Source organism: Microtus oregoni, unplaced genomic scaffold (genome assembly GCF_018167655.1).
Source record: "Microtus oregoni isolate MIOR12 unplaced genomic scaffold, Mior012 000002F_ref0000024, whole genome shotgun sequence".
NCBI classification, from domain to species: domain Eukaryota; kingdom Metazoa; phylum Chordata; class Mammalia; order Rodentia; family Cricetidae; genus Microtus; species Microtus oregoni.
In genome coordinates this window covers 56892678-56919055 of record NW_024543061.1, presented here as the reverse complement: position 1 = coordinate 56919055, position 26378 = coordinate 56892678, and the positions used below count along the sequence as shown (strand labels likewise).

Here is a 26378-nt window from a genome sequence, read left to right as displayed (position 1 = left end):
AGCCCTGATATCTTTGTGACTGATGTAATTGAAAGACCACTGTAATTTTGAGAAGTACTCATGACTGCACTAGAGGTGCTAGCAGGCTTTCCCAAGGTTGGAGCATGCATCTATTTACTAAAGTTTGAGTTACTATTTTGAATATATTATATAAAATTCTTTGAAATTTTTCAAATGCTAATACAACAGTGTAGGTAGAAATTGAAATCTCCTCGTAGCCCAGCATCATTTTCCCCCTTCCAGAGACGTCTCAGCAGTGCTGCTTTCTTAATGTGCTTCTTCTGTGTTCTGCCCGTGAACTTCTGGAGAGGACCTGCTTAATATTCTGCAATAATCAGGTGTCCTAATTCCTCTGTCCCCACCAACACACTTATGCCAGACAGCCTAGGCAGCCATGGTAGCAGAGCCTGCATCTAAAGCTCCTCTTCTCTCATCGAAAGGAATAAGATGTGAGTCACTGAGCTTTGCAGTGGGCTTTTTTTTTTTTGGTACTTAAATCATATTATTTTTAATTTATTTTTTATGTGCATTGGCGTTTTGCCTGCATATCTGTCTATATGTGTGAGAGAGGGTGTCAGATACCCTGGAATTGGAGTGAGAGACAGTTGTGAGCTGACATATGAGTTCTGGGAATTGAACCTGTGTCCTTTGGGAGAGCAGCCAGTGCTCTTAACTGCTGATCATCTCTCCAGCCCCTGCATAGGGCTTTCAGTTATAAGCGAGGTTCCTGTATGGGAGGTAAAGGAATGAGGTTTAATAAGGTCTTAAGTGGTAGGATACCTATTTGAAAGACTCTAAATGCATTTGTAAGCCTCCTCAACCCTAAGACATTTTTCTAAAACCTTACACTCACTCTCTCTCTCTTGGAAATGGGACAGTAACCCACACACACACATGCTGGACTGCTCATCCTCCTGTGTCCTTGTGAATAATCTTCAAACATAACTCCATTCTGGGAATTGAGGCAAATACAACCCACAGATGTTGACTCAGTTCCTGATATATTGATTTAGTCACCAGAACAAAGTCAGGATGGACCACAGATGCTCTCCCTTATCTCACCCGATCACGCAGCTATTCTCCTGCCCTGGAATAGACCAATCACTGCTAGTAACCCTTTGAATAAGCCAATCCAATAAGTTGGAAAACAACCTACAGGTCCCCCCTTGTGTCTGTGGCTTTTTGCTTTAAAAGATGAACTGTAACAGCTATTGGTTGTCCTTCATATCCCGAACCTGAAGGGTCCTGTCATGACAGAATAAAAATCCTCTTGCTTTTGCATCAATTATGGCTGTGTGAGTGGTGTCTAGAGCAACTCCTCCCTGATGTTTGGACTTCTAGTCCAACATATTGACTTCAGGTTTCCTTGTCCAGCCCTCTTTGTCTCCTCTTTAAAATATTAGCTTAGGTTTGCTAGTGGCTCCTGGGTTCAAAGATACTCAAAGGAGAAGAGAACTTCAGTGTATAGTTGATCCTGATTATAGATGCATACACTGAGGTCAGGAAAGATATGTAACTATACCATGTCACCTAGCAAAATCACTTCATATGTATTTATTTACCAATAGCAGCTGAGAGAACGAGGCTTGTTCCCAGAGTGGTATGCTAGTTAACAGACTAGTGGAGAATAGGTTCAACTGAGGCAGAATGCATTGACAGTATGAAGACTGTAAAGCTCTCCTAGGAGTTCCTGGTTGCTTTTTTGTTAGGAATTCTGTGTTTGCGGCTAGTGCTAGCAGTACTGTGTAAAGTGGACAGGAGCCTTCCTAGTATTGATAGGCAGCAATATAATTTGAAAAGCTTCTATTTTAGAAACAGTCATCAAAAATCTCCCAACCAAAAAAAGCCCAGGACCAGCTGGTTTCAGCTCAGAATTCTACAAAACTTTCAAAGAGGAACTAATACCAATACTCCTCAAACTATTCCTATACAATAGAAACAGAAGGAACATTGCCAAACTCTTTTTATGAGGCAACAATTACCCTGATACCTAAACCACAAAAAGACATTACTAAGAAGGAGAATTGTAGACCAATCTCACTCATGAACATTGATGCAAAAATACTAAATAAAATACTGGCAAATCGAATCCAAGAACACATCAGAACCATCATCCACCATGATCAAGTCAGCTTCATCCCAGAGATGCAGGGATGGTTCAACACACAAAAATATGTCAATGTAATCCACCATATAAACACTGAAAAATAAAAACCACATGATCATCTCAGATGCCAAAAAAGCTTTCGACAGAATACAACATTCCTTCATGATAAAGGTCTTGGAGAGAGAGCAGGGATCCAAGGAATATACCTAAACATAATAAAGGCAATATACAGCAAGCCAACAGCCAACATCAAACTAAATGGAGAAAAACTCCCAGCAATTCCACTGAAATCAGGAACAAGCCAAGATTGTCAACTTTCTCCATATCTATTCAATATAGTTCTTGAGGTCTTAGCTAGAGCAGTAAGACCAAAAGGAGATCAAGGGGATACAAATTAGAAAAGAAGTCAAACTCTCACTGTTTGTTGATGATATGAGAGTTTACATAAGTGATCCCAAAAACTCTACCAAGGAACTTTTACAACTCATAAACACTTCTCAGTAATGTAGCAGGATACAAGATTAACTCAAAAAAATCAGTAGCCCTCCTGTACACAGATGATAAAAGGGCTGGGGAAGAAATCAGAGAAACAACATGCTTCACAATAGCTACAGATAGCATAAAATATCTCGGAGTATTTTGTATGACAAGAACTTTAAATCTTTGAAGGAAGAAATTGAAGAAGACACCAGAAAGTGGAAAGATCTCCCATGCTCTTGGGTAGGCAGAATTAACATAGTAAAAATGCCAATCTTACCAAAAGTAACCTACATATTCAATACAATGCCCATCAAAATCCCAGCAAAATTCTTTCCAGACCTCGAAAGAACAGGACTCAACTTCATATGAAAAGCAAAAAATCCAGGATAGCCCAAACAATCCTGTACAATAAAAGAACTTCTGGAGGCATCACCATCCCTGACTTTAAACTCTACTACAGAGCTACAGTACTGAAAACAGCCTGTTATTAGTATAAGAACAGACAGGAGGACCAATGGAACCAAATAGAAGACCCGGATATGAATCCACACATCTTTGAACACCTGATTTTTGACAAAGAAGCAAAAAGTATCAAATGGGGAAAAAAAAGCATATTTAGCAAGTGGCACTGGCATAACTGGATATCAACATGTAGAAGAATGAAAATAGACCCATATCTATCACCATGCACAAAACTCAAGTCCAAATGGATCAAAAACTTCAACATAAAGCCAGCCACACTGAACCTCATAGAAGAGAAAGTGGGAAGTACACTTGAATGCATTGGCACAGGAGACCACTTCCTAAATATAACCCCAGTAGCACAGACACTGAGAGAAACAGTTAATAAATGGGACCTCCTGAAACTGTAAAGCAAAGGGCACGGTCAACAAGACAAAACGAATGGGAAAAGATCTTCACTGACCCCACATCAGACAGAGAGGGCTGATCTCAAAAATATACAAAGAACTCAAGAAATTGATCATCAAAAGAACAAACAATCCAATAAAAAAAAATGGAGTACAGACCTAAACAGAGAACTCTCAACAGAGGAATCTAAAATGACTGAAAGATACTTAAAGAAATGTTCAACATCCTTAGTCATCAGAGAAATGCAAACCAAAACAACTCTGAGATTCCATCTTACACCTGTAAGAATGGCCAAGATCAAAAACACTGATGACAACTTATGCTGGAGATGTTGTGGGAAAAAGGAAACACTTCTGCATTGCTGGTGGGTAGCAAGCTGGTACAACTCCTTTGGATGTCAGTGTGGTGATTTCTCAGAAAATTAGGAAACAACCTTCCTCAAGACCCAGTAATCCACTTTAGGGTATATACCTAAAGGATGCTCAATTGTGCCACAAGGACATGTGCTCAGCTATGTTCATAGCAGCATTGTTTGTCATAGCCAGAACCTGGAAACAACCTAAATGCCCCTCGACCGAAGAATGGATAAGGAAAATGTGGTACATTTACACAATGGAGTACTACATAGCAGAAAAAAATAACGACATCTTGAATTTTGCAGGCAAATGGATGGAGCTAGAAAACATTATTTTGAGTAAGGTAACCCAGACCCAGAAAGACAATTATCACATGTACTCACTCATAGGTGGTTTTTAAACATAAAGCAAAGAAAACCAGCCCACAAACCACAATCTCAGAGAACTAAGACAACAATGAGGACACTAAGGAAAAACTTAGATAGATCTAAACTACATGGGAAATAGAAAAGGACAAGATCTCCTGAGTAAATTGTGAACATGGGGACCTTGGGGAGGATTGAGTGGGGAGGGGAGAGACAGGGAGGGGAACTGAGAAAAATGTAGAGCTCAAAAAAAAATCAATAAAAAACAATAAAATGGTATACAACTGGAAAAAAAAGAAATGGCACAAGAACCACCTACAATTTGGCATTTCAGTTAGAGTCCCTGTGTATCACACATTTGATTAATAAACTCTGAAGTGCTGAAAAAAATGATAAAAGAAAAGCTTCTATTTTGAGGAGTTTGCTTTGGAATCAGCTTCTGAGAATATTTGTATTAAGCCCAAGGATATCTTAAATCACTCTGAGTCCCAATAGCAAAATTAGAGAAAGAACAGTATCACATGCATTGGAACATTGAGTAACTTGGCTAATCCAGTCAGGCTAGGCTGTTTACTAGCTATGTAAGTAGTTGTTTAAACATGGTTTTACTGTCTGTCATTGGATATGATTAGATCTCGTTGTTTTAAGCCCCTTTCAACTGTTAATCAGCTGAAATTGATCAATATTTCTAGAGAATATGTCAGCTATACTTAAGCAGTAACTCTGAAATAGAAACCAAGACAATACGGATTGTTAGCCTTTTGTGTATGGGGTGGGGTGTTCTGAGATATTTTTGTGAAAGGGTAAGACCTGAAAGGGTAAGACCTGATATACAAAGAGATTCACAGATGTGTTCTTCCTAGCTTAGCCATTAAAGAGGTATAGAGGGGTATGGGTGGGGCAGGGGGGAGAGAAAATAAATTAGTTACCTATTAATTCATCGAACCTGGACAAGCTTGCCAGATCTTATACATCTTAATTGTATGGCCTTAAATGGGTCATATAACTCACCTGAGCCTCAGTTTCTCTGCCTATGCAAACAAGGTATACTTATCAAAAAGGGGTTGTAACCATTATTTAATGAGTCAGAGGGAAAGAAGAAGAGAGTGAGGAAGAAAGAAGCATGGAAGCACCTTGGTAGGGTGCTTTAGAGTAGGAAACCAGTGTTCAGGGTTTAGTTCAATGATAGAACATGTGCTTTTCACGGTCCTGAACTAAATCATTTACCATCAACACCACACATGGACAGGCACACACATGCTAAGGAGTTCAGTAAATGTTGTTTTTTCCGGGTGTGCCAGGATGTTACACACATAGCATTTTCTAATCTCTAAATTGCCAGACTGTCCCTGTAGATTTTATTTTCAATATTCTTTAGCTACCTTTTATTTCATGTATTAAGAAAATGCACTGTTTACCCTTAGATTCTTAGGAGTCTAACTGCTGTGCTGCCCTTTTTGAGACAGGATCACACTAGACTGTCTGAAATTCTCAGTCATCCTGCCTCAGTTTTGCAAGTGCTAGGATTACAGACTAGTTCATTGTTACCTAGTCTCCTCTCAAGCTTCAACACACTGAAGTCATAAGATGTAAACCAAATTACCTGTTTCCCCAACATAAACAGGTGTTGTTCACATTCCCATGTCATGCTCCTCAGCTATGTCTCTCCGATTCTAGGCAGATGTCTACCTTTGTGTCCCAGATTCATTTGGGAAATGGTACAGGAGTCTGTTCTCGGAGTTGCCTCTATGTTTTAGTTCATGTGTCTCAGAACCTGCTTCACAAGTTTTTTCAAGCATCTGCTCTACTGACCTATTTCCCAACTTAAGAAGCACCACAGGCTCTCAAGGTGACTCCAAATTTTTGAACCACACCCCAAAAAAGTAATGCTTTAGATTGGCATTCCCAGCCTGTTCACTCACCTAGATTTTCATTCATCAGAAATTTAACCCAGAAGAATCCCTGGTTTATCTTTGATCAAAGAAGGCCACTGTGTTGCCCAGTCCAGAGACCCAAAACACTTCCACAATGAGTAGTTATAAAGTTATTTACCTCCAAAAAACTAGACATGACCAGCAGTTGTAACACAGCAATTTTTATTTCCAGCCAGGGTTGTATTCAGCCTGCCTTAAAAACAACTTACAGTCCAGGTTTTCTCTTTGTTGATAATGAAGACGAAGCCATGTTTAGATGTTGAGAAGTGATTTAGGAAAGAGCTTTGAATAAAACTCCTTAAAATGAGGTTGTTGGTCTCATGATAACTTTGCCCAGGCTGAGTTGCAAGAAATGTACAAGAAATAGAATCATGCACAGTACTTAGAGAATCAAAAGCGTACCCCATCCTAGCAGTCCAAAAAATGCCTGCTCAGCATCCTTGGGGTAGGAGGTCTTGGTTTTTAAAGCAGGAATGTTAAAGGTCAGACACAGCTTATCTTCGCTCTTCCTCCTTCGTACCCTTTGGTTGACTGGGTCATTAGTGAAAAGATGAAGGTGTCTGATCTCTGAATTCCCTTTTCCTAATTTAGGATTTAGACAAGGAAACAGAAGACATCATATTACTAATGACCCTTTATCATATAGATCTTGATTGGTTAGTAATGAAGGGGGAGAGGCAACCAATAAACATTTAAAACCTGAGGCAGGACAAGGTGGGTCAAACCCTTGCCCACCTCACCAACAGAGGAGTTTCAAGAAACTTAAGGAGGTCCTCTGCCTTCTGTCTCCTTACTTGTTGAATTGAGTAAATTCCGTGGGAGGGAGTGAAGTTGCTGTGGAAAGGGCTTTGTAAATCTCTGTGTGTGGAGGGAGGGTAGTTATCCTTCTGATACTGTCCAGTGGTGCACCAAGGTCAGGCTGACATTCATGTAAAACCTGAGAAAGCTTGGAAAGGAATTCTAGACACAAAAGAACAGAGTTAAACACAGCTTAATGCTGTAGCTCCTTTTAAAAGAGGTTTTCCTGATTGAACAGTAGCCACAAAAAAAAAAAGAAAAAAAAAAGGAAACACCCACCCCATGCGGTTTTGAAACAGCGGCTTCCTGGACTGTGGCTGCTAGCACAAACTCTGACTCTTTCAAGAGGTCTGGCAAAGGAGCATTTAAATGGAGTTTGTGAGCAGAGTGCTACAAACTGCTTAATGGCGCAACATAGACACATAGACCAGCTGCATACTTGGAACTGGGGCAGAGAGAATGGCTCTTAGAGGCAATGAACAGACCTCCAACATGTTGGACTGGGTGGAGCCAAAAGTAAAGCAGCCTTAGTTGCTGCTTAGCCTTTTAAGAAGCACTCCTAGACAGAAAAGGATTTCAGATACACAATAAAGAGATTCAGATTTTAAAAAGACCTCTAAATGGGTCACAGTGTTGGATAAATGTACGTAGGCTTGGAAGAGAGAAGGAAAAGAGTATAGAGAGTTATAAAAAGAAGCAAATGGTTTTTAAAAAATAAAACAAAGTCTTTAAAGAGACAGAGTAAACTTGTAGAAAAAGCAATAGAGTAAGAAAAATAAGCTACATAAAGATGGAATATTCACAGAGAGTCTGGATTATGTATATTATTGTGTTTTCTTTGAATTTTTTGACTGGGAATGAGCTAAGTACAGAGAGACTTTTGTTGTAAACCCACATATATATTTTAAAGGGATTTCAAAATTTGGGTCTAAGGATACGTTGCTTTGGAAGAGAGGTTCTGCTTTTGTTTCCACAGAAGATGAGAACCTATGGATTACTTCCAGACTAATGTGGTTTGAAGGAAAGACCAAGACCCCCCCAAAAGGTCACTGTGAACACCTCCAAAAATGACTTTGCCTAATAAATAGCAGGAAGTAGTCTAGACAACAATGCCCAAATTCACAAATATTGTTTATAAACATTTGTTTACATTTAAAGGGGGATATGCTATAGAGATGAATACTTTTCATTGGTATGGATCTTGGCTTATTGATACAAATTTAAGATCAGTTTTGTTATATGTATATTCCTATTCTTGATTAATGTGTTGTGTTTGTGCAGCTCATTTAAAATGTAATGTATAATTAAGAAATGTAGGTTAATAGATAATCATCTATAATAGTTAAGCTTGTAGTCATGTTAGGTTTTCTAGAATATAGAGATATATTTCAGTTAGATAGGTATTCTCCAAGTCTTTTAAAGACCTTCAGAATATGGCATTTAAAATGTTTTAAGAAGTTAGGACTTTTCATGACAATGAGCCACATCTGTTCCTAGCAGCACCAATCTACTTCAAGAGGATGATAGGCATCAAAGAGGCTCCTAATGGAGTTTGTTAGCCATTTGGGCAAGAAATTGCTCTTGCCTGGACTGCTTGATGGTTTGCTGTGTGAACTAGACATGCAGGACCCACAGAGAAATGACTGCTGAATTGCCTAAAGAAGGTGAGACAGTCCTTTAGGGTTCCTGCTTCATAAAAGAGTCTGCAGACATTCTGCAGGACACAGGAAAAAAAATGACTAACAAACTTCCAATATTGGCTGAACTGTCTCTGAAATTTCCTGTTTCGTGGAAAAGTCTGCCAGATACTATGGGCCACATAGATGGGTGCCCACAGCAAAGAAGAACTTTGGGGACTGTCCAGGCAGCAAGATGTCTCTGTCCATTCTAGAGTTTTGGAAGTCACTTATGGTCTACTTTCTGTTAATTTAGGTAATATTATATCTTTCTGGGGTCTTTGATGGAGTAGAAAAATAGATAGTTATAATTATAGTTTTCCTTAGTTATGATAAAAGATAAAGTTGATATAAATGTTGTAACTGCAATTCTTACTTGATACCTGTTATGTTATATGAATTTTACTATGTTAAAGTTAAAACCTTTTTATTAAAACAGAAAAGGAGAAATGATGTGGGAAGTTCTTCTGTATATGTGTTGCTTTTATCGGTTAATGAATCTGCTTTCAGCCAGTGGCTTAACAGAATATAGTCAAGCTGGAAAAGATACAGAGAGAGAGTAGGTGGAGTCAGGGAGAAGTCATGGAGCCACCAGAGAAGAAAGACACAGCTACCAGGCAGGACCTTGCCAGTAGGCCACGAGCCTCATGATAAAATAGAGAATAATGGAAATGGGTTAAGTTAAGATGTAAGAGCTAGCCAAAAAAAAGTTGGAGCTAATAGGCCAAGCAGTGATTTAATTAATACAGTTTCTATGTGGTTATTTTGGGTCTGGGCAGCTGGGAAAGAACAAGGGGCCTCCGCCAATTGTAGTGGAAGCAGCAGGCTGCTTTCCGCCACCCGTATCCCACATCTGCTAGCTTTACCTGAAACAATTACATGGAAACTGTATTCTTTTAAACACTGCTTGACCCATTATATCTATCCTCTTACTGGCTAATTCTCACATCTTGATTAACCCATTTCTAATAATCTGTGTAGCACCACTGTTGAGAGAGCAGCGGGGCTGTGTCCCGGACACCCGGCCGCCCGCATGGCTTATGCCCCGAAATAATTACACAGGAACTATATTCTTTTAAACATTGCCTGGCCCATTAGTTCCAGCCTCTTATTGGCCAGCTCTTACATATTAATCTAACCCATTTCTACTAATCTGTGTAGCCCATGAGGTGGCTTACCAGGAAAGATCTTAACCTGCATCTGTCTGGAGTGGAAGAATCATGGCGACTCTCTGAATCAGCTTCTTTCTCCCAGCATTTTGTTCTGCCTACTCCACCCACCTAAGGGATCGCCTATCAAAATGGGCCAAGGCAGTTTCTTTATTAGCCAATGACCTTCCTCCATCATTTCCCCTTTATCTGTTTAAATAAAAAGAGGAAGGCTTTAACTTTAACATAGTAAGATTACATATAACAAAACAGTTATCAAGCAAGAATTATAGTTATAATATTTATTTCTATTTTATCTTTTATTATAACTAAGGAAAATTATAACTATTGTAGCCAATTTTTAATTTCATCAAAGACTCCAGAAGGATATAATATTACCTAAGCAAACAAGAAATCCAAACTCTAGAAATGACAGAGACAACTCACTGCCTGGACAGTCACCCCAAGTTTCTCTGTACTGTTGGAGCATCCATCTTTGGCCTTTAGGCCCATAGTATCCAGCAGACATTTTTATGAAGCAGGAAATTTCCAAGACAGTTTAGTCATTTTTTGCTGTGTCCTGTAGAATGTCTTGCAGACTCTCATGAATTAGGAACCCCTAAAGACCATCTCATCTTTAGGCAAGTTTAGCAGTCCTCTCTCTGTGGGTTTTCTGTGTCCAGTTTATGTAACAGTCCAGGCAAGAACAGTTTTTTGTCCAAATGGCTATCAAACTCCATAAGGAGCCTCTTTAATGCCCATCTTTCACTTGAAGTAGTTGAGGCTGCCAGGAGCAAACATGTCTCATTGCCATGAAAATCCCTAAGTTATTAAAATATTTTAAATGTCATATTTTGTAGTCTTTGAAAGATATGAAGAATGTCTATTTAATTGAAATATATCTATATATTTAGAAAATCTAACTAACATGACTACAAGTTTGACTATTATTGATGATTATCCATTAAAAACCTATATTTTTTAATTATACATTATATTTTTAAATGAACTATACAATCACAATACCTTAATTAAGATCAGAAATACATATACATATAACAAAATTGACCTTAAAATCCATACCAATGTAAATTATTTATATCTATATCATATCCTCCTTTAAATGTAAAAGAACATTTATAAACAATATTTGGGAACATGGGTGCAGTTTTTTTCTCTAAACTGCTTTTTGTTGAATGGGGGCGTTGTTAATTAGGTCTTTTATGGGATAACCTGCCTGTTAGGTTTATCTCAGTCAGCAGTTGAGCAAAGTAATTTTTTGAGGGTGTTTACAGCAACCTTTTAGGAGGGCGTGGTCTATCATACCATATTGGGATAGAAGAAATCCATAGGGTCTCATCCTCTGTGAAAACAAAAGAAGACCCTCTCCAAAGCATCATATCCTTAGACCCAAATTTTGAAATCAAGATACCTTTAGAACATATATGTAGTTTGGCAGACCACATAATTAAATGTCTCTTGTATTTAGTTCCTTTATAGTCAAAAATTTTAAAGAAAACATAATAATATAAAGAATCCAGATTTTTTTGTGAATTTTTTTACTTTTACGTGGCTTATTTTTTTATTTTTTTAATCTATATTTTGTTTTTTTAAAGATTTTATCCCCTTTTTTTTAAGGGCATTAATTTTATTTTTTTTTTAAAGAATATTTACCACTTTAATGAAAAACTTACAGAACCGAAGTTCCAGTGTAGTACAGGAGGTAGCAAGGAAAAAAGGGCCGAGCCGCCTCTCCGTGTGCCCATTTATTGGCAGGCATTCACCCGAGGCCAACCACGCCCCCTAAAGGGGCTGTCTTAACCCTACATCTCCCCCTTTTGTCTAAATAAGACAGAACTAAACCAAATATAACTATAAACAATTATAACAAATGATAAATATAACAAACAATATTGAGAACAAAAGTTTTGCTAGAGAGTAACTACAATTAAATAATCGTACATTTATCCAACATTGTGATCCATTTAGTGGTCTGAATCTGTTCTATTGTGAATCTGTAATTTTTTTACTATTTATGAGCATTTTTAAAAATGTTAAGCAGTTTTTAAAATTTTTAGCTTGTGCCACATAGGGGTAATATGGTACTGTCTGTTTTCTGCCAAGTCTAAACCTTAACTGTGCTGTTATTACAGTAATTACGGTAGTTTCTGCCTGAGATCAGCACAGTTTAGCCTGGAGGAGCCGCTCCTGCCTCAGAGCCATTTGGTGCCCCTCAGCCACACATAGTTTTAGGCACACAGCAGTCCACATTGCCACCAACAAGCCGTAGCATTTTAGTCCAAATGGTCCGTTTAAAAGTTTTGTCTCCCGCAGGAGCCAGCCAGAGATCACGATGGCGGCACAGCCCAGAAAGCCAGCATTTTAAAACAGCCAGTTTTTTTCTGCTGCTGAGTCAGGAACATTTTTTTTTTTTGCGACAAACCATCCATAAATAGCAAAAAGCTATGTTAAACTCTGTTTTTTTTTTTTTCTACTTAAAATTAAGCTCTCTTAGGTTTTACATGGAGTTTGTTACCACACTTGGCTCCACTCTGTTGTAATCTGGAGCTGCAGGCTATGTTCCTGCCGCCCCGGCTCACGCCCGCACAGCTAGCTTTACCCGAAATAATTACACAGGAACTATATTCTTTTAAACATTGCCTGGCCCATTAGTTCCAGCCTCTTATTGGCCAGCTCTTACATATTAATCTAACCCATTTCTACTAATCTGTGTAGCCCATGAGGTGGCTTATCAGGAAAGATCTTAACCTGCATCTGTCTGGAGTGGGAGAATCATGGCGACTCTCTGACTCAGCTTCTTTCTCCCAGCATTCTGTTCTGCCTGCTCCACCCACCTAAGGGATCGCCTATCAAAATGGGCCAAGGCAATTTCTTTATTAGCCAATGACCTTCCTCCCTAACACCACGAGGTGATGGCTTACCAGAAAGGATCTTAACCTGCATCCATCTTGGAGAGAAGAGCTATGGTGACTGCCTCACTTCCCTTCTTCCCAGCATTTTGTTTGGTCTACTCCGCCATTCTAAATTTTGCCCTATCAGGCCAAGCAGTTTTCTTTATTAATTAACCAATGAAAGCAACAGATAGATAAATGACCCACCTACATCAGCCAATAGTCGAGAACCAATATTTTGATGTCTTGGTGCTCATGATGATTAAGTAGATTAAATTGAATCCTGAATTCCTCCACACCCTCTCCCCCAAAGAGTACACCACCACGTTTTTCCTGGGCTCTTCTGTTGAGCCTGATTCAGACCAGAACCTAGCTGAGGCTGTGTCAGTAAAAATGTTAGTGACAGATGATGGGGTTGTGCCTTAGTAATTGAGTGGCAGGTCAGGAGCGGATACAGTGTTCTTCCTCTTTGTTGTGCAGACTTTGAGTGTGATTAATAATACAGAAAAAAATGCTGACAATAAAATCTTTAAACAGGAAGCAGGGGTGTGATAGAACTGAACAACAAACTTCTAAACTCTGAGTGAAAAACTAGGGTTAAGTGTGTTTATAACAGTCTTGCTATGTAACCCAGCCTAACATCAGTCATGGTCCTCCTGCCTCAGCCTCCTGCAAGTGTGCAGCACATACCCAGCTTGGAGAAGGGTTTTTACAATAAGGCAATGAACTGAACCTAGCCCAGAAGATCTACATTTTTTTTTGACCAATGAGCATTTATTTAAAATAAAATTGACAGAATACAGACCATTGTCCCACACCAAATGTGTCTATTTTTATGCCAATACCAAGCCACTGGCCAAAACAGCTTTTTAATTACCAATGGAAATAAAACATATTCATAGAATCCCACACCAATACTATCCTGTTTTTGTTTGTTGTTTGTTCTTCCACATGAAATTGAGAATTGTCCTTTCAAGGTCTATAAAGAATTGTCTTGGAATTTTGGTGGGGATTGCATTAAATCTGTACATTGTTTTGGGTAGCATGACCATTTTTACTATGTTAATCCTACTGATCCATGAGTCTGGGATAGAAGATCTACATTTTAAGAAAGATACCAACTAGGGTATTTGGCCAAACTCTCTATGCCTAGGAGTTTGCAAAGACTTCTATGGCTTGCTAAGTTTCCTCTCTGCAGATTAGAGATGTTTCTATACTAACGAGAAACACCTGTTTTACGAGTTTAGTAGGATTTCAACTATACAGTAACAGCCTCATCTTCCAGGTAATTGTTTGACATGAAAAGGGAAACTCACACTGGTTAGTTCTGAGGAGCATCTTGCTCCACCCGAGTTCCACAGCTTTACTTACTGCCTTGCAAGTGTCTTGACCGGTTTATCTGCCTCAGCTGCTGAACTGAAAAGGGCACTCATTCTAGTAACCAAATGCTACTTTGCTGTTTAACTCCCTGCTAACTTACACTAACCATTGCTCCTGGACATGACTTCTCCTTTGGGATGAATCTTGGCTTGAGGTTTGTCTGTTACTTTCCCATGAATTCATAAGTAATTTGCTCAACTGCTGATGGACTCAGTTTCTGCAGAGACATAGATTAGCAGTTTCTACTAAGTTCTCTGGAGAGTTATGAAGACCAGTTAAAATTGACTTGATACCTTTCCTCGTGTACATGCAGAAAGCATGTCTGGGAGAAAGGAAGCAGATGGCTAGAAATAGAACAAGTTTAATTATGTGGCCAACTTGAGCCAGGGAATAGCAGGAGCAACACCTGCCCAGTAAAATAAGAAGTAGCAGAGGCTTGTCATCTGAGGTGGAGATGTTTGTGCCCGGTAAGCCATTTGCAGGATAGTCCTCGCAACTGCTCTTCTAGAATCACATAATTTGGGGAATTCTGTTTTTGATGATTTGATTTTTTTTGTTTTGTTTTTTTCTGTTGAGACAGTCACAGGTAGCCCAGGCTGGCCTCTTAACTCCAAAAGTGACCAAAAATGACCTTGAACTTTTCTGATCTTATGTTTCCATGTCCCCAGGATATCAACCACTTCACACACTACACACCTGCACGCACACATACACACACCCTCTTTTTTAATGCAGTGCTATGGATGGACTCTAAACGCTTCATGCATAGTTTGTTTTCATTTGTTTTGTTTTTGAAAAGTCAGTTTCACTCTGTATCCCAATCTGGCTTGAAAACTGCTGTGTATAACAAGGCTTGCCTGGATCTCACCGTCTGCCTACCTGAGCCTCCCTGTTTAGAAAGTTGGGTAAAAAAGATCATGCACCTTTCTGTCACAGTAAAGTCTATAGTAGCCATATTGGGGAATGAAGCCAAAAGTCAGCCTGTTTTGCTAGGGTTTTGGAATTGGGTACAGGGAGTTGAAAAGCACTTTTTTTTTCTGTTTCATATCCTGATATCTGTGAGCAGCAAGTGAACGGTGAATCACTAAACTGAACAGCAAGTTTCAAGCACATTAGGATACAGAATCTGGGAATTTCTTGGATACTGTAGTGTGGTGCTGTGAGCTCATCACTGGGCCTGTCTTGTGTGCAGAGAAGTTCCATTTCTCTGCTCTATGTACCTGGAGTGTTGTTATAGGCCTTCTTAAAATTGTTTGTTTAACCTTTTTAAGTTCTTACCAGCAGAAAAGAATGGTTCTACCAGCTGCATATCTTTACTAACACTTGGTTTTCTCTTTTGTTTTGTTTTTGTTTGTTTATTTTGAGACAGGGTTTCTCTGTGTAGTCCTGGCTGTCCTAGAACTCACTTTGTAGACCAAGCTGGCCTCGAACTCACTGAGATCTGCCTGTCTCTACCTCCCGAGTGCTGGGATTAAAGGCGCGTGTAATCTGAATTTGTCTAGACTTTTATTCAGTATCTTCTCTTGGCCAAGCTTTAAATCACCATGTCAACAGAGCCCCACTGTGGATGTGTGACTTGAACCACTGTCAAGCTGACTCGGATTTTTTACTTTTTAAGGGAGTTTGTTTGGCTTCTCGACTAGTTTCAAAATGGCATTGCAGTGTGGAATTTTGAAATGTAGGTTTTAAAATTGAACAAACCTGGCTTTACATCTTTCCTCCTTCACTTTGTGTCTCTGGCAGGTAGCTTTAGGACCTCTTAATTTTAACTGCTGCTTCTGAGGGGAAGATAACACCTTCCACCCTCCCAGCAGACCTGATGAACAGCAGGCTCCGAGGAAGCAGTGGCTGGGTGGCTGCTGTTTCCAGTCTGCTCTGGGTGCACATGAGCCACATTTAATTCCAAATAAAACTTCCCAGTAATCTTTGGGGTTCATATTGTTGCTTTTTTTTTTCTCAAGATAGAGTCTTGTTATATAGCTCTAGCTATCCTGAGCTCACGGTATAGACCAGGCTAGCCTTGAACTCACAGTGATCCTGTTTCTTAACTTTCAAGTGCTGGGACTAAAGGAGTGTGCAGCCCTGTCACCATGCACCCTGCCAGACACCAACACCCTGCTCCCTGCCCAATCCCAGTTACTGACTATAGCCAAGGAATTGGCCTGGTTTTTGGTTGGACAGAGCCTACTGAGTACACTCTACAACCAAGCTTTACACCTGCAAGATTGGCAGTTAGAAATTCCAGTTTTAAGTTTCAGCATCCTTCTGGTAAAGAAAGACAATGAAGAAAGTCACATATTCAAAACAGTAGGCTACTAGAATGCTTACCTAGTATGTGCAAGGCTCTGGGTCCTAGCTTACTCTCACCACCACCACTAAAAAAGAGTTTTGAAAGACAGTATATTAATATAATCTTACAGTATCTGATGAGTTTAAATTTTCGCAGAAAATCTCTTCCATAGCTGACACCTGTTCCTGAGTCCCTAGGCAGCAGATGATATGAAAAGGTAGAGTCCCACAAATATCAGTTTTAGTTATAGATGACAGAGCATGGCAGTGCTGTTCTGTAACAACATGAAGGAAAGCACAACAGAGATGCCTAAAGGAGACCTAAAATAGGATTTAACAACATAATGAAAAGGGTCAAACTATGACTCCTTAAATTAATGTTTATTTCTTAAGGGATAGAATTTAATAGAATATAATCATTGTTTATTATATGTTAATTAAAAAGGATAATATTGGAGGATGGGATGGTGACTCTAAGAGCACTCACTGTACAAGCATGAGGACCCTCAGCACCCAAGTAAAGAAGACAGGGATGAGGCCAGACATTGAGGCACTTGCCTTTACTCCCAGTACTGGGGCTCTGTGAGTTCCAGGCCAGCCAGAACTATATAGTGAGACCCTATCGAGATAGGTATGGCTGTATGGATGTCTGTCACCTGAGCTCTATTGGAAACAGAAGAATCCCAGAGGCTTGATGGCTAGGCTTCTATCTGAAACAGTGTGCTCCAGGTCCAGTGAGAAACTCCCATCTTAAGGGGATAAAACAAACAGGAATAGAGTAGGACACCAAGGTCCTCCTATGGCACCCACACATTTGCTCATGGACTACTTGCATACATGTAGACAACACAGCATACCAATGCACATACACAGAGATGCACAGAAATACAAGGGAAACACAGATGCTGCAACATAAAATTACCTTAGAGAAATTCTTTGTATTCCTTAAAAGTGGATATACTTTAGCCAGGCATTGTGATAGATCCCGGTAATCCCAGAATCCATAAACAGAAGCAAAAGGATCACAAATTCGAGGTTATCCTGGGCTAAAAAGAAAAACAAAGTTTGTACACCATGAGTGTGATTAGAAATAAGAGTAGGGTTGTTGCTGTAGCTCAGTAGTAGAGGCCTTGCCTGGCATGCGGAGTGACAGCTTCCATCCCCTGTATAACCAAAAGAAGAAAGAGGAGGCGGGAGAATGGGAGAAAAAAAGAAAAGCACTAGAGGAAAGAAAGGAGGAATTATTAATATTTAATAGTATGTTGGTTGGTTGGTTGTTTTTTAGACTAGCCTCAGACTTACAGTCCTCCTATATCAGCTGCTTCTTTAGTACCTGGGATTCTAGGGAATACACCGTAGCCTGCCCCCAGCTTTCTTTCCATTTTCTAGTGGAAGTCCCTGGATTTTCTCATGTGGTTTTCCCTGTGACATTTGCTCTGCCCAAATGCTCTCTGACACAGGACTTCATTCTGTTCAACAGGAACTGAAGGTGTTTTTTCTTCCTTTGCCCTATCTTAGTGTTTTTAATGTATTGTTTTTGGCCTTTCTCCTGGAAGCCCTTTAGTTCTTAGGACTCCTGCTTCATCTATCCTCTTCACCACCACAGACAGCCCATTTCCCTATACACTGTCTTCTTTGGGCCCCTTCTCCAGCTATCCAGAATCTAGTTATTCTATGTATTTCTTTCTAGAGTGTTTTTTTTTTCGTACCTAGAATCTCTGGTGAGCGCCCTTAATTCTTTATATAGAATAAATGTGTGTGAATGAGCATGCACACGCTCCTAAATGCTAGAGATACATGATAAATAAAACTAGCCTTCCAGGAACATTCTCTCTTCTTCCCATTCTGAAGCTTCTCTGGCCTGCTCCAGCCCTTACACATGCCAACTTCATTCCTGTCTGAACAAGTTTGTACTTCTGCTCCTTCTGAGGAGAAGTACACATTTCTTGCACATCTTCAGCCTCCTCATCTTCCAAGCCTGTTAGTATCCTTCAAGCTTTATCTCTCATTCTTGAAGAAAGTTGAGAAGTCTTCCCTGACTCTCCAGTGTCACTAGACACTGCCATATGCTTGGCTACCTGCTAGTCTTGGCTACATCAAATCCTATTGGTGATCTTTTGTCTCCCTTCTCTCTGTAGAATAAATGGAAAGCAAGTGCTCTCTCTTTCTTGCTACAGTGTCCCAGTACTTTGAACATGCCTGCAGCAGATTCTCAATAAATATGTGTTGACAGATGTCCCAAGCACTGCTTGGCCATGGGGATGATAGATCCCTCTGGCTCTGACTTTCTGGGTCTCCAAATCACAAACATCTGGGTGAGTAAGTCACTGTTCAACTGGTTTTGAAATAAGTCATTACTGACAACCAGAAGGTCTCTTTCCTGGTGTGATTTGTTTAGTTTTTGCATCTTCCATACTCAGCAGAGTAAGAGCTGCTTCAGCATCATAGATGTGCAGAGCTATACGAGGCTGTGGAGAAAACTGGGAAAACCATGACACCAGCTTTGTGACAGCTGCCTTTTGGAGACTGAAAGCTGCAACTTCTGGCAAACAGTACCCCAGACTTGCTTTAACTCTGTGGTTTTTTTTTTTTTATTATTTTGTAGAATAGATGTGGGAATTGATCTAAATTATATCATGGAGGATGTAGAATATTTGAAACTCCAACTTCTCTCCCTTTTTCAGATGTGAGCGACTAGAAGAGCAGCTGAACGACCTGACAGAGCTCCATCAGAACGAGATTCTGAACTTAAAGCAAGAGCTGGCCAGCATGGAAGAGAAAATTGCCTATCAGTCCTATGAACGGGCCCGGGACATCCAGGTTAGTATGAACAATAAGTAAGAAAAAAGAAAGAAAATGGGCAAAGAAATGAGGGTAGAGAATCAAGAAAAGGTCTTATCAGTTACAACACACCTGCCTTCAACACAATGGAGGTACCTTCTTCAAAAGTTCATACATTTGGGGAGTTACAGCTCTAGATATTGGCAGATGTCTCAGTCAAGGGAAAACTAGAGCATCCCATCTCATTGCTGCCCTGGAGCTGCTCAGATGGGGCTTCTGGCCAGCTAGCCTATCTTTTGCTTCTGTGGAAAGGGGCTTTTGTTCCTGCTCTTACAGGTGGCACATTACACGGTTTGTGAAAATTCCCATTGTTTGTAGGCTTGAGAAACCCCATCATTGAAGCTGAAGGTGAACACTTGATTGATTCCATGAAGAAGTAAAACAGTGGGGTTTCTCTGTTTCCTATGGAGATTTTCTCAGAGGTCATGGTGGTTTTTGTGAAAGCACCTTGAAAGAAGTGAGTGTGGAGAAGAGGAATCGAGGCACTGTCCTGACTATTTGCCCAGCTGCCATCTTCTTTAGGCCCTCAGATTCTGTTTACATTTTTATTTTTTCATCCCGAGGTAGTTCTAGAGTGAGCAGTATCCGTTATCCATTTTTGAACTAGCTTCAGGCTAATGTCTAGGCCTTACCTCGCATCCCAGAAGACCAGACACAACATTGACGATACTAAGGCTAGAAAATCCCAGCGTTCCAGCCACTGGTTGCCTTGGGAGAATGTCTGTCCTCGCTAGGGGATGAAGTTTGTATTCCTGAGTGGTAGGGTGCAGTTTACATAAGGCTTGGCCTTAGGGGGAGTAGGTCACTTTAATGTCCTCTGTAGAGTGTCATCATAGTATATGCCTTAGAGATTGACCTGAAAAGGGAGTATGCCCTCATTACAGTGAAGTCACAGTTCCCTTTCTCCAATCAGGGATGTCTTGACATAAAAACATCAGGTGGTGTGGTAGTGAAGCACATTCAGAGGTGTTCACTGCATCATTGTTAGAGTGGGGGGAAAAATCAGGGAAGGAAAAAAACCTTTAAAATCCCTAAGAGGTACCTAAACTGTGGCATACTCACAAGAGTATGCACCCATGAGTTCTTCCTATGGAGCTTAACAACTGAGTTCAGTCCCCAGAACTGGATATAGGTGGAAGGCGAGAACTAATCCCTCACATTTGTCTTCTGATCTCCATACTGATCTGCAAACACATGAATGCTATAATAATAATAATAATTTTAAATCCAGGCATAATGTCATATATTTGTAACCTCAGCAAAGGCAAGATGAGGCAGGCAAATCCTTGGAGCTTTCTGGTCAGCTAATCTAGCCTGCTTTGCAGAGTTGCAGCCAGTGAGAGGCCCTGTCTGAAGCAAAAGGTGGAGCGTACCTGAGGACCAACACCACACTGGTCTTCTGACCTTCACTAGAACATGCACACATGTCCATGCACATGTCTGTACACACAAAAATGAGGTAGATCCCTGTATTTTGACATAGCACAATCCTTAAGACCCACTATTGAGCAAAAAGTAAATTAAGTTATAGTTGATTCCAGTAGAATGCAATGCACATTATGGTAGGAAATGCCTATAATAACCCCATGCTAAGCAAATACATATGTAGACTTAGTACAGGTAAAGGGTGAACTTACTAGTATGACAGTGTCATGTGGTGACACTGAGAATACTGAGAACTGAGAATACTGAGATACTGTTTAGATAAACAAGTGTATGTGTCTCGTTGCCTTAGACTCAAAATTTCTAAAAGAATAAAAACCTGGGCTGGAGAGATGGCTCAGAGGTTAAAAGCATTGTCTGCTCTTCCCGAAGTCCTGAGTTCAATTCCCAGCAACCACATGGTGGCTCACAACCATTTGTAATAAGGTCTGGAGCCCTCTTCTGGCCTGCAGGCATACACACAGACAGAATATTATACACATAATAAATAAATAAATATTTTTTAAAAGACTTTAAAAAAAACTTATTTAAAAAAAAGGAATAAAAACCTTATAATTGAAGCTAGGCCATTCAGGAATGATGACACATGCCTATGATCTCAGCAGTCAGGAGGTTGAAGCAAAAAAGATCAGAAGTTCAAGGTCATTTCAGCTACATAGCAATCATAAGGCCAGTCTGAGATACAAGAGACTCTTGTCATAAAAAAATAAATTAAGTAAATTTTAGGCAAAATAAATCAAAGTATGTTCACTGTTCCCTGTAGCTATTCCCCAAGGAGTACAGTAGAGGGGTGGGAGTGATGTGTGTGTGGCTTTTCATATCCCAGGTTCTGGCTACTTCAAATCTTTGGCATGGCTCTGGGTGTATCTGCCTCTCCCAGGGCATGTTAGCCCTAGAGTTGTGAGAACAGAAGCCTAACCATCCCCTGTTTGGCCCGCAGGAGGCCCTGGAGGCCTGTCAGACCCGAATCTCCAAGATGGAGCTGCAGCAGCAACAGCAGCAGGTGGTGCAGCTGGAAGGGCTGGAGAATGCCACTGCCCGAAACCTTCTGGGCAAACTCATCAACATCCTCCTGGCCGTCATGGCAGTCCTCTTGGTCTTTGTATCTACAGTAGCCAACTGTGTGGTCCCCCTCATGAAGACACGCAACAGGACGTTCAGCACTTTATTCCTTGTGGCTTTCATTGCCTTTCTCTGGAAGCACTGGGACGCACTCTTCAGCTATGTGGACCGACTCTTCTCACCCCCCAGATGATGCTGGTGCAGACAGTAGTGCTCCTCACCGTCTGGCGAGTGCATGCCAAGAGAGCTAGACAGCGGCATTACCCACTCTGAAGTTTCTACAAGAGAGTTGAGTGAATCTGTTTACATTTAGAATAATGTTTTTTTCTTCAAGAGACGCAATTGCAATAGTATTTTTTAGATTTTATCCAAGAAGTTTTTTGGGCAAAATCTTGGATCATTTTTATGTAGCATGATTTTCCTTGGGATGCAAATCTGAAACAGTCCTTTAACATGAACCAACAATCTGCAACACACCGATGGGCATTCTGAATTGAGGCTTGGAGGACTGCACTAAACCCACTAAACAGATGCAAAAATCTGACCAGGTCCAACACCTACCCTTCTTGGGCTCCTCTCCTCGTCTAGACTAACTCTACTGTGAAGTCCCACCACATTCCAGGGTGGAATTGTAGATTCAGGGTGGGTTTCCCCTGCCATGGAAGAACACAAACATTTCCCAGGCTTTCTCATGCTGACCTGAAGTGTGATCACTTCTGAAACCTGCGCCTTCCTTAACTCTGCCAGGGTTGGAAGCAAGAGCATCAAACCACAGGATGACTGTGCAGTCCTGTTCAGTATTGTGAAGTAGCCCTTAATCCTAACTTTAAGCAAAATCTCTTGGCCGCACTTTTAAGGTTTGTTTGGTTTTTTTTATATGTGTATAGTTACCAACTTAAAAATAAAAAATCCGAACAACATACTTGAAGAATGTAATACTCAAACTCTCAGTGCTTCCTTATAGTTTCTAATAGGATTTTTTATTATTGTTATTATTATTGGGGTATTTTTGTTTAGTTGTGTTTTTTGTGGGGTTTTTTTTGTTTGGTTGGTTGGGCTTTGGGATGGAGTTGGGGTATTTTTGAGGGGAGGGGTCCTGAGTTGGGAGGGTCTTTTTTTTTCTTTGAAATAAAGCAGTGATGTTTTCAAATGAAGCTGTGTGGATATTTCAGTGTGCTGCCCCCTGTTATCTTGAAGCAGTTGAATTGGAGACTGCTGCCAGTGCTGCCCTCTGCCACCCTGTGGCTGCCCCAGCTCTCTGGTCTTTACACACAGCACCATCTCCCCAGTCTGGCTTGGTTGGAGTGGTGAGGGGTTTGCATGAGGGGGTGTGACCTCAACAGAATTGTGTAGTAGGACTGGACTTTGCCCACCTCCCACCCAAGTAAATGTTCACCAAGTGACCTTGGGCTGGGATTCTCTTTAGAAAAAAACAAAACAAACAAACCCCCCTACCTTGTTATGAGAGTCATAAATAACTCTTTGTGTTTGCTTAATTTATTGTTTAACACCCCCTAATTACCGAAACCAAAGTGATGTGGAGTCTTGTCTGCATTTTGGCCTCAGCATCCTTAACTTCAAAGCTTTATTCTGTCTGCCTGAGAGGATCAATTGAAGGTGATTCTCCCAAAAAGCAGAAAAGGAAATGTCAGGTTACAAGAACCTAAATTCTGGGTGCAAACTTCCTATTAACCCAGACTGACTAACCTCACTAACTGCTCAGTGGCTGTTTAGGAAGAGGAGCTGAGCTTTGTCCCTATCCCACAGCCAGTTTCCTCACCCAGGTGGAACCTGAATCAACCTTCAGAGAAAACTAGAGAGCCTGACTAAACTCATGTGACTGGAGGTAGGTCACAAATGCCATTTCCAATGGCCTCCCCCTGTGTGCCCACGTAACGCAAAGGAGCCATGTACTGTGCCCCGGACAGAGAAACAAAGTGTGTTTTTGCCTATGTCCCCACACCAGGACCTTCTTTCAGAATTAGGGTAGCAATGCCCTGTCTGTTGAAAAGCATGGTTTACCTAACAGTTCCAGCCTGCTGCTGCTTTGGCCTGCTGGCCTTCTCACTTTGATATGTTAACTCAGGTACCCAGTCTCCTCTCCCATCCCCCATATGGTTGTTATCCACCTCATAATGAGCACCTAAAGCAGGGACAAAAAAAAAAATTAAAACCAATACATATTCATGCCAAAACAAATGGTCCCCAAGCCTATGTTTAGAAGGTTAGCATTGTCTGAAAATCCTGCAGCAGCTTCGGGCAAGAGTGCCACAGGACACTGACCTTGCTGAACAACAGTCGCTGCTCTGGTACAGAAGAGAGCCTCATGGGACTGTGGGAGAGATGATCCGGTGGCAGCCCACTGGCTTCTCCTAACAGTTCCGCAGGAGGACCCCCAAATGGTCACTGTGATCGAGAAACTGAAATTGTCTCTAATTTCCTGATGGCAGCTTCTGTTGAAGGAAAAAGAATCTGGAGCTTCTGACAGACAGACAGACAGACCCACACTGACTCCTTGCTTCCCTTTTAGCAGACTGTCTTGGGAAGGACAGGACATCACTGTCCAGGATAGGGCTATCATGGCTCTCGCTGTCTTACCCCTGCTCACTCACCAAGCCCGCAGTTATCTGCACTCAGTGCTGCTTATAACACACTTCTGTTATCCTGCCTGCTTGTACTTTCTGCTGCCCTTCCCTGTCACCTTTGAGTTTCTTGGAACTCTGGCTGTCTTTTCTATTCACAGCCTTTCACTAGCCTTGCTCTGATGGTTTAGCACTTGATTTGAGAGAAGCTTACCTACAATTTAATGCTTCTTTTCCTTAAAAAAAAAATTTAATTAAAAAAATCCGCTAAAATGAAGCATTCTTTGATTCCCTTGTCCATGATGGTACCTACCCCAAGTGAGTGAGGCAGGCCGTGTTGGCCTGGGTGACTGTCATGGTTGTAGAGTTGGCCTTCACTCTATGAGGTTGACGGCTGTCTGCTCCAGTTTCAGGTCCTTGACCCTAAGAGGTGCACTCAGACCCATCGCTGACGGTGCTTCTTTAGCCCCATCCCAATTGGCATGAAACGTCTGTGACCAGAACACTGGGGTGAAGCCTTCCTCACCAGTCATATCTGACAGTGGGCATGCTTTGGTTTTGCTTCTGATCTTGTGTTCTAAGGTAGTCAGTGAAACTGGATTCTGAGTGAGCTCCAGTGTTCTGACCTTGTAGTTTTGGAAAATACACATCTCAAACAAAACCAAATGCTGTCATCAACAAGCCAGCACAGGAAAGTGATGGTTCTCACACCACCCCCAATTAAACTGGGATTTTGAATGTGGCTCTTCTGTATGTTGTGTATGCTAGGTGATACCCTCAGAAGGGGCTGACTACTAGGCTGACTGTACGTGTGTTTTATATAAGTGTGTAAGACTAAAGACTTACGTGCACGAATTGCAGAGTAAAGAGACAATACTTGTGAACGCGTGAACGTTACATGTAGATGCTAGATCTTAAGCTGCTAATTGTTGAGAGAGAATTCAGTTATGTTCTGTCTGGCTGCTGTGGAGTCTCAGCAGCACCTTTGCTGTACATAAAATGAAAATAAAGACCTCAGCTAGAAACCTGCCAGTTGACTCGGTTTGTTTTGTTCTTTGTGCATCCCCTATTTCCAGTGACAGGTGCATCTGTCTGGAAATTCTGGTTGTGGGTTGAGTGGGAGAGATGGGGAGGAAGCTGTCACACTAGTGTCTTGAAACTGTAACTGGCAACCAGAAAGCTGTCACAACTGCTTGGACCTTACAGACATCATTCCAGGTTGGCACTTTCCCATGAATGTTTTAGCTGGTAGCTATGACTACGTTTGAAGGGCCAGGGAAATGGCTCCGTTGATAAAATGCTTGCTGCACAAGCATGAGGACCTGTGTTTGGATGCCTAGCACCCATGTAGAAGTCAGGTGTGTGAGTGTGCAGCTGTAAGCGCGGTTGTGGAGATAGCGAGATGGACAGATTCCTGGTGCTTGCTGGCCAGGTCTCTCCAAATTTATAATCTCTAGTTTCACTGAGAGACTGTGTATTAGGGTTATCTAGAGGAGATTGAATGAAAATAATATATATTGAAAGATTTATTAGAATGATTAGATTTATTAGCTGTGGTCCAGCTAATCCAGCAATGGCTGTCTACTGACAGGCCAAGAATCCAGCAGCTGTTTAGTGCACAAGGCTGGATGTCTCAGATGGTCTTTAGACATTGAAATCCCTATGTAGCGTCTCAGCAGCAGGCTGGATGAACTTGCCAGAGAGTAAGGGCAAATAAAAAGCAAAAGCTTCCTTCTGTGTCCATTTATGTGGACTGCCATCAGAAAGTATGACCCACTGGGACTGGAGAAATGGCTCAGAGGTTAAGAGCATTGACTGTTCTTCCAGAGGACCTGAGTTCAATTCCCAGTAACCACATGGTGGCTCATAATCATCTATGTGAGATCTGGTGCCCTCTTCTGGCTTGCAAGCATACATTCAGGCAGAACACATGAATGAAGTCTAAAGATAGATAGATAGATAGATAGATAGATAGATAGATAGATGATAAACTGGTAAACATCTTTTTTTAAAAAGTGTGATCCACATTTAGGATGGTTCTTTCTATCTCAAATGGCCCATTTGAGCAAACTTCCTCCTCCTCACAGGTATGCTCAGCAGCTTGGGATTTGGTTGATTGTAGATGTAATCAAGTT

The 26378-nt window shown here is 40.9% G+C and overlaps 1 protein-coding gene across 3 annotated transcripts in view; it reads left to right on the top strand.

The window, feature by feature from the left end:
* The window catches only part of Tmcc1 (transmembrane and coiled-coil domain family 1), a 139432-nt gene extending 114166 nt beyond the window's left edge, over positions 1-25266 (top strand). For all 3 annotated transcript variants that reach the window (XM_041632952.1, XM_041632960.1, XM_041632968.1), the window contains exons 3-4: positions 19000-19135; positions 21540-25266. In XM_041632952.1, the coding sequence (XP_041488886.1) occupies positions 19000-19135; positions 21540-21854 (451 nt within the window). In that variant the 3' untranslated portion in view covers positions 21855-25266. The remainder of the gene's footprint in view (positions 1-18999; positions 19136-21539) is intronic.
* The last annotated feature ends 1112 nt before the right edge of the window (positions 25267-26378 follow it).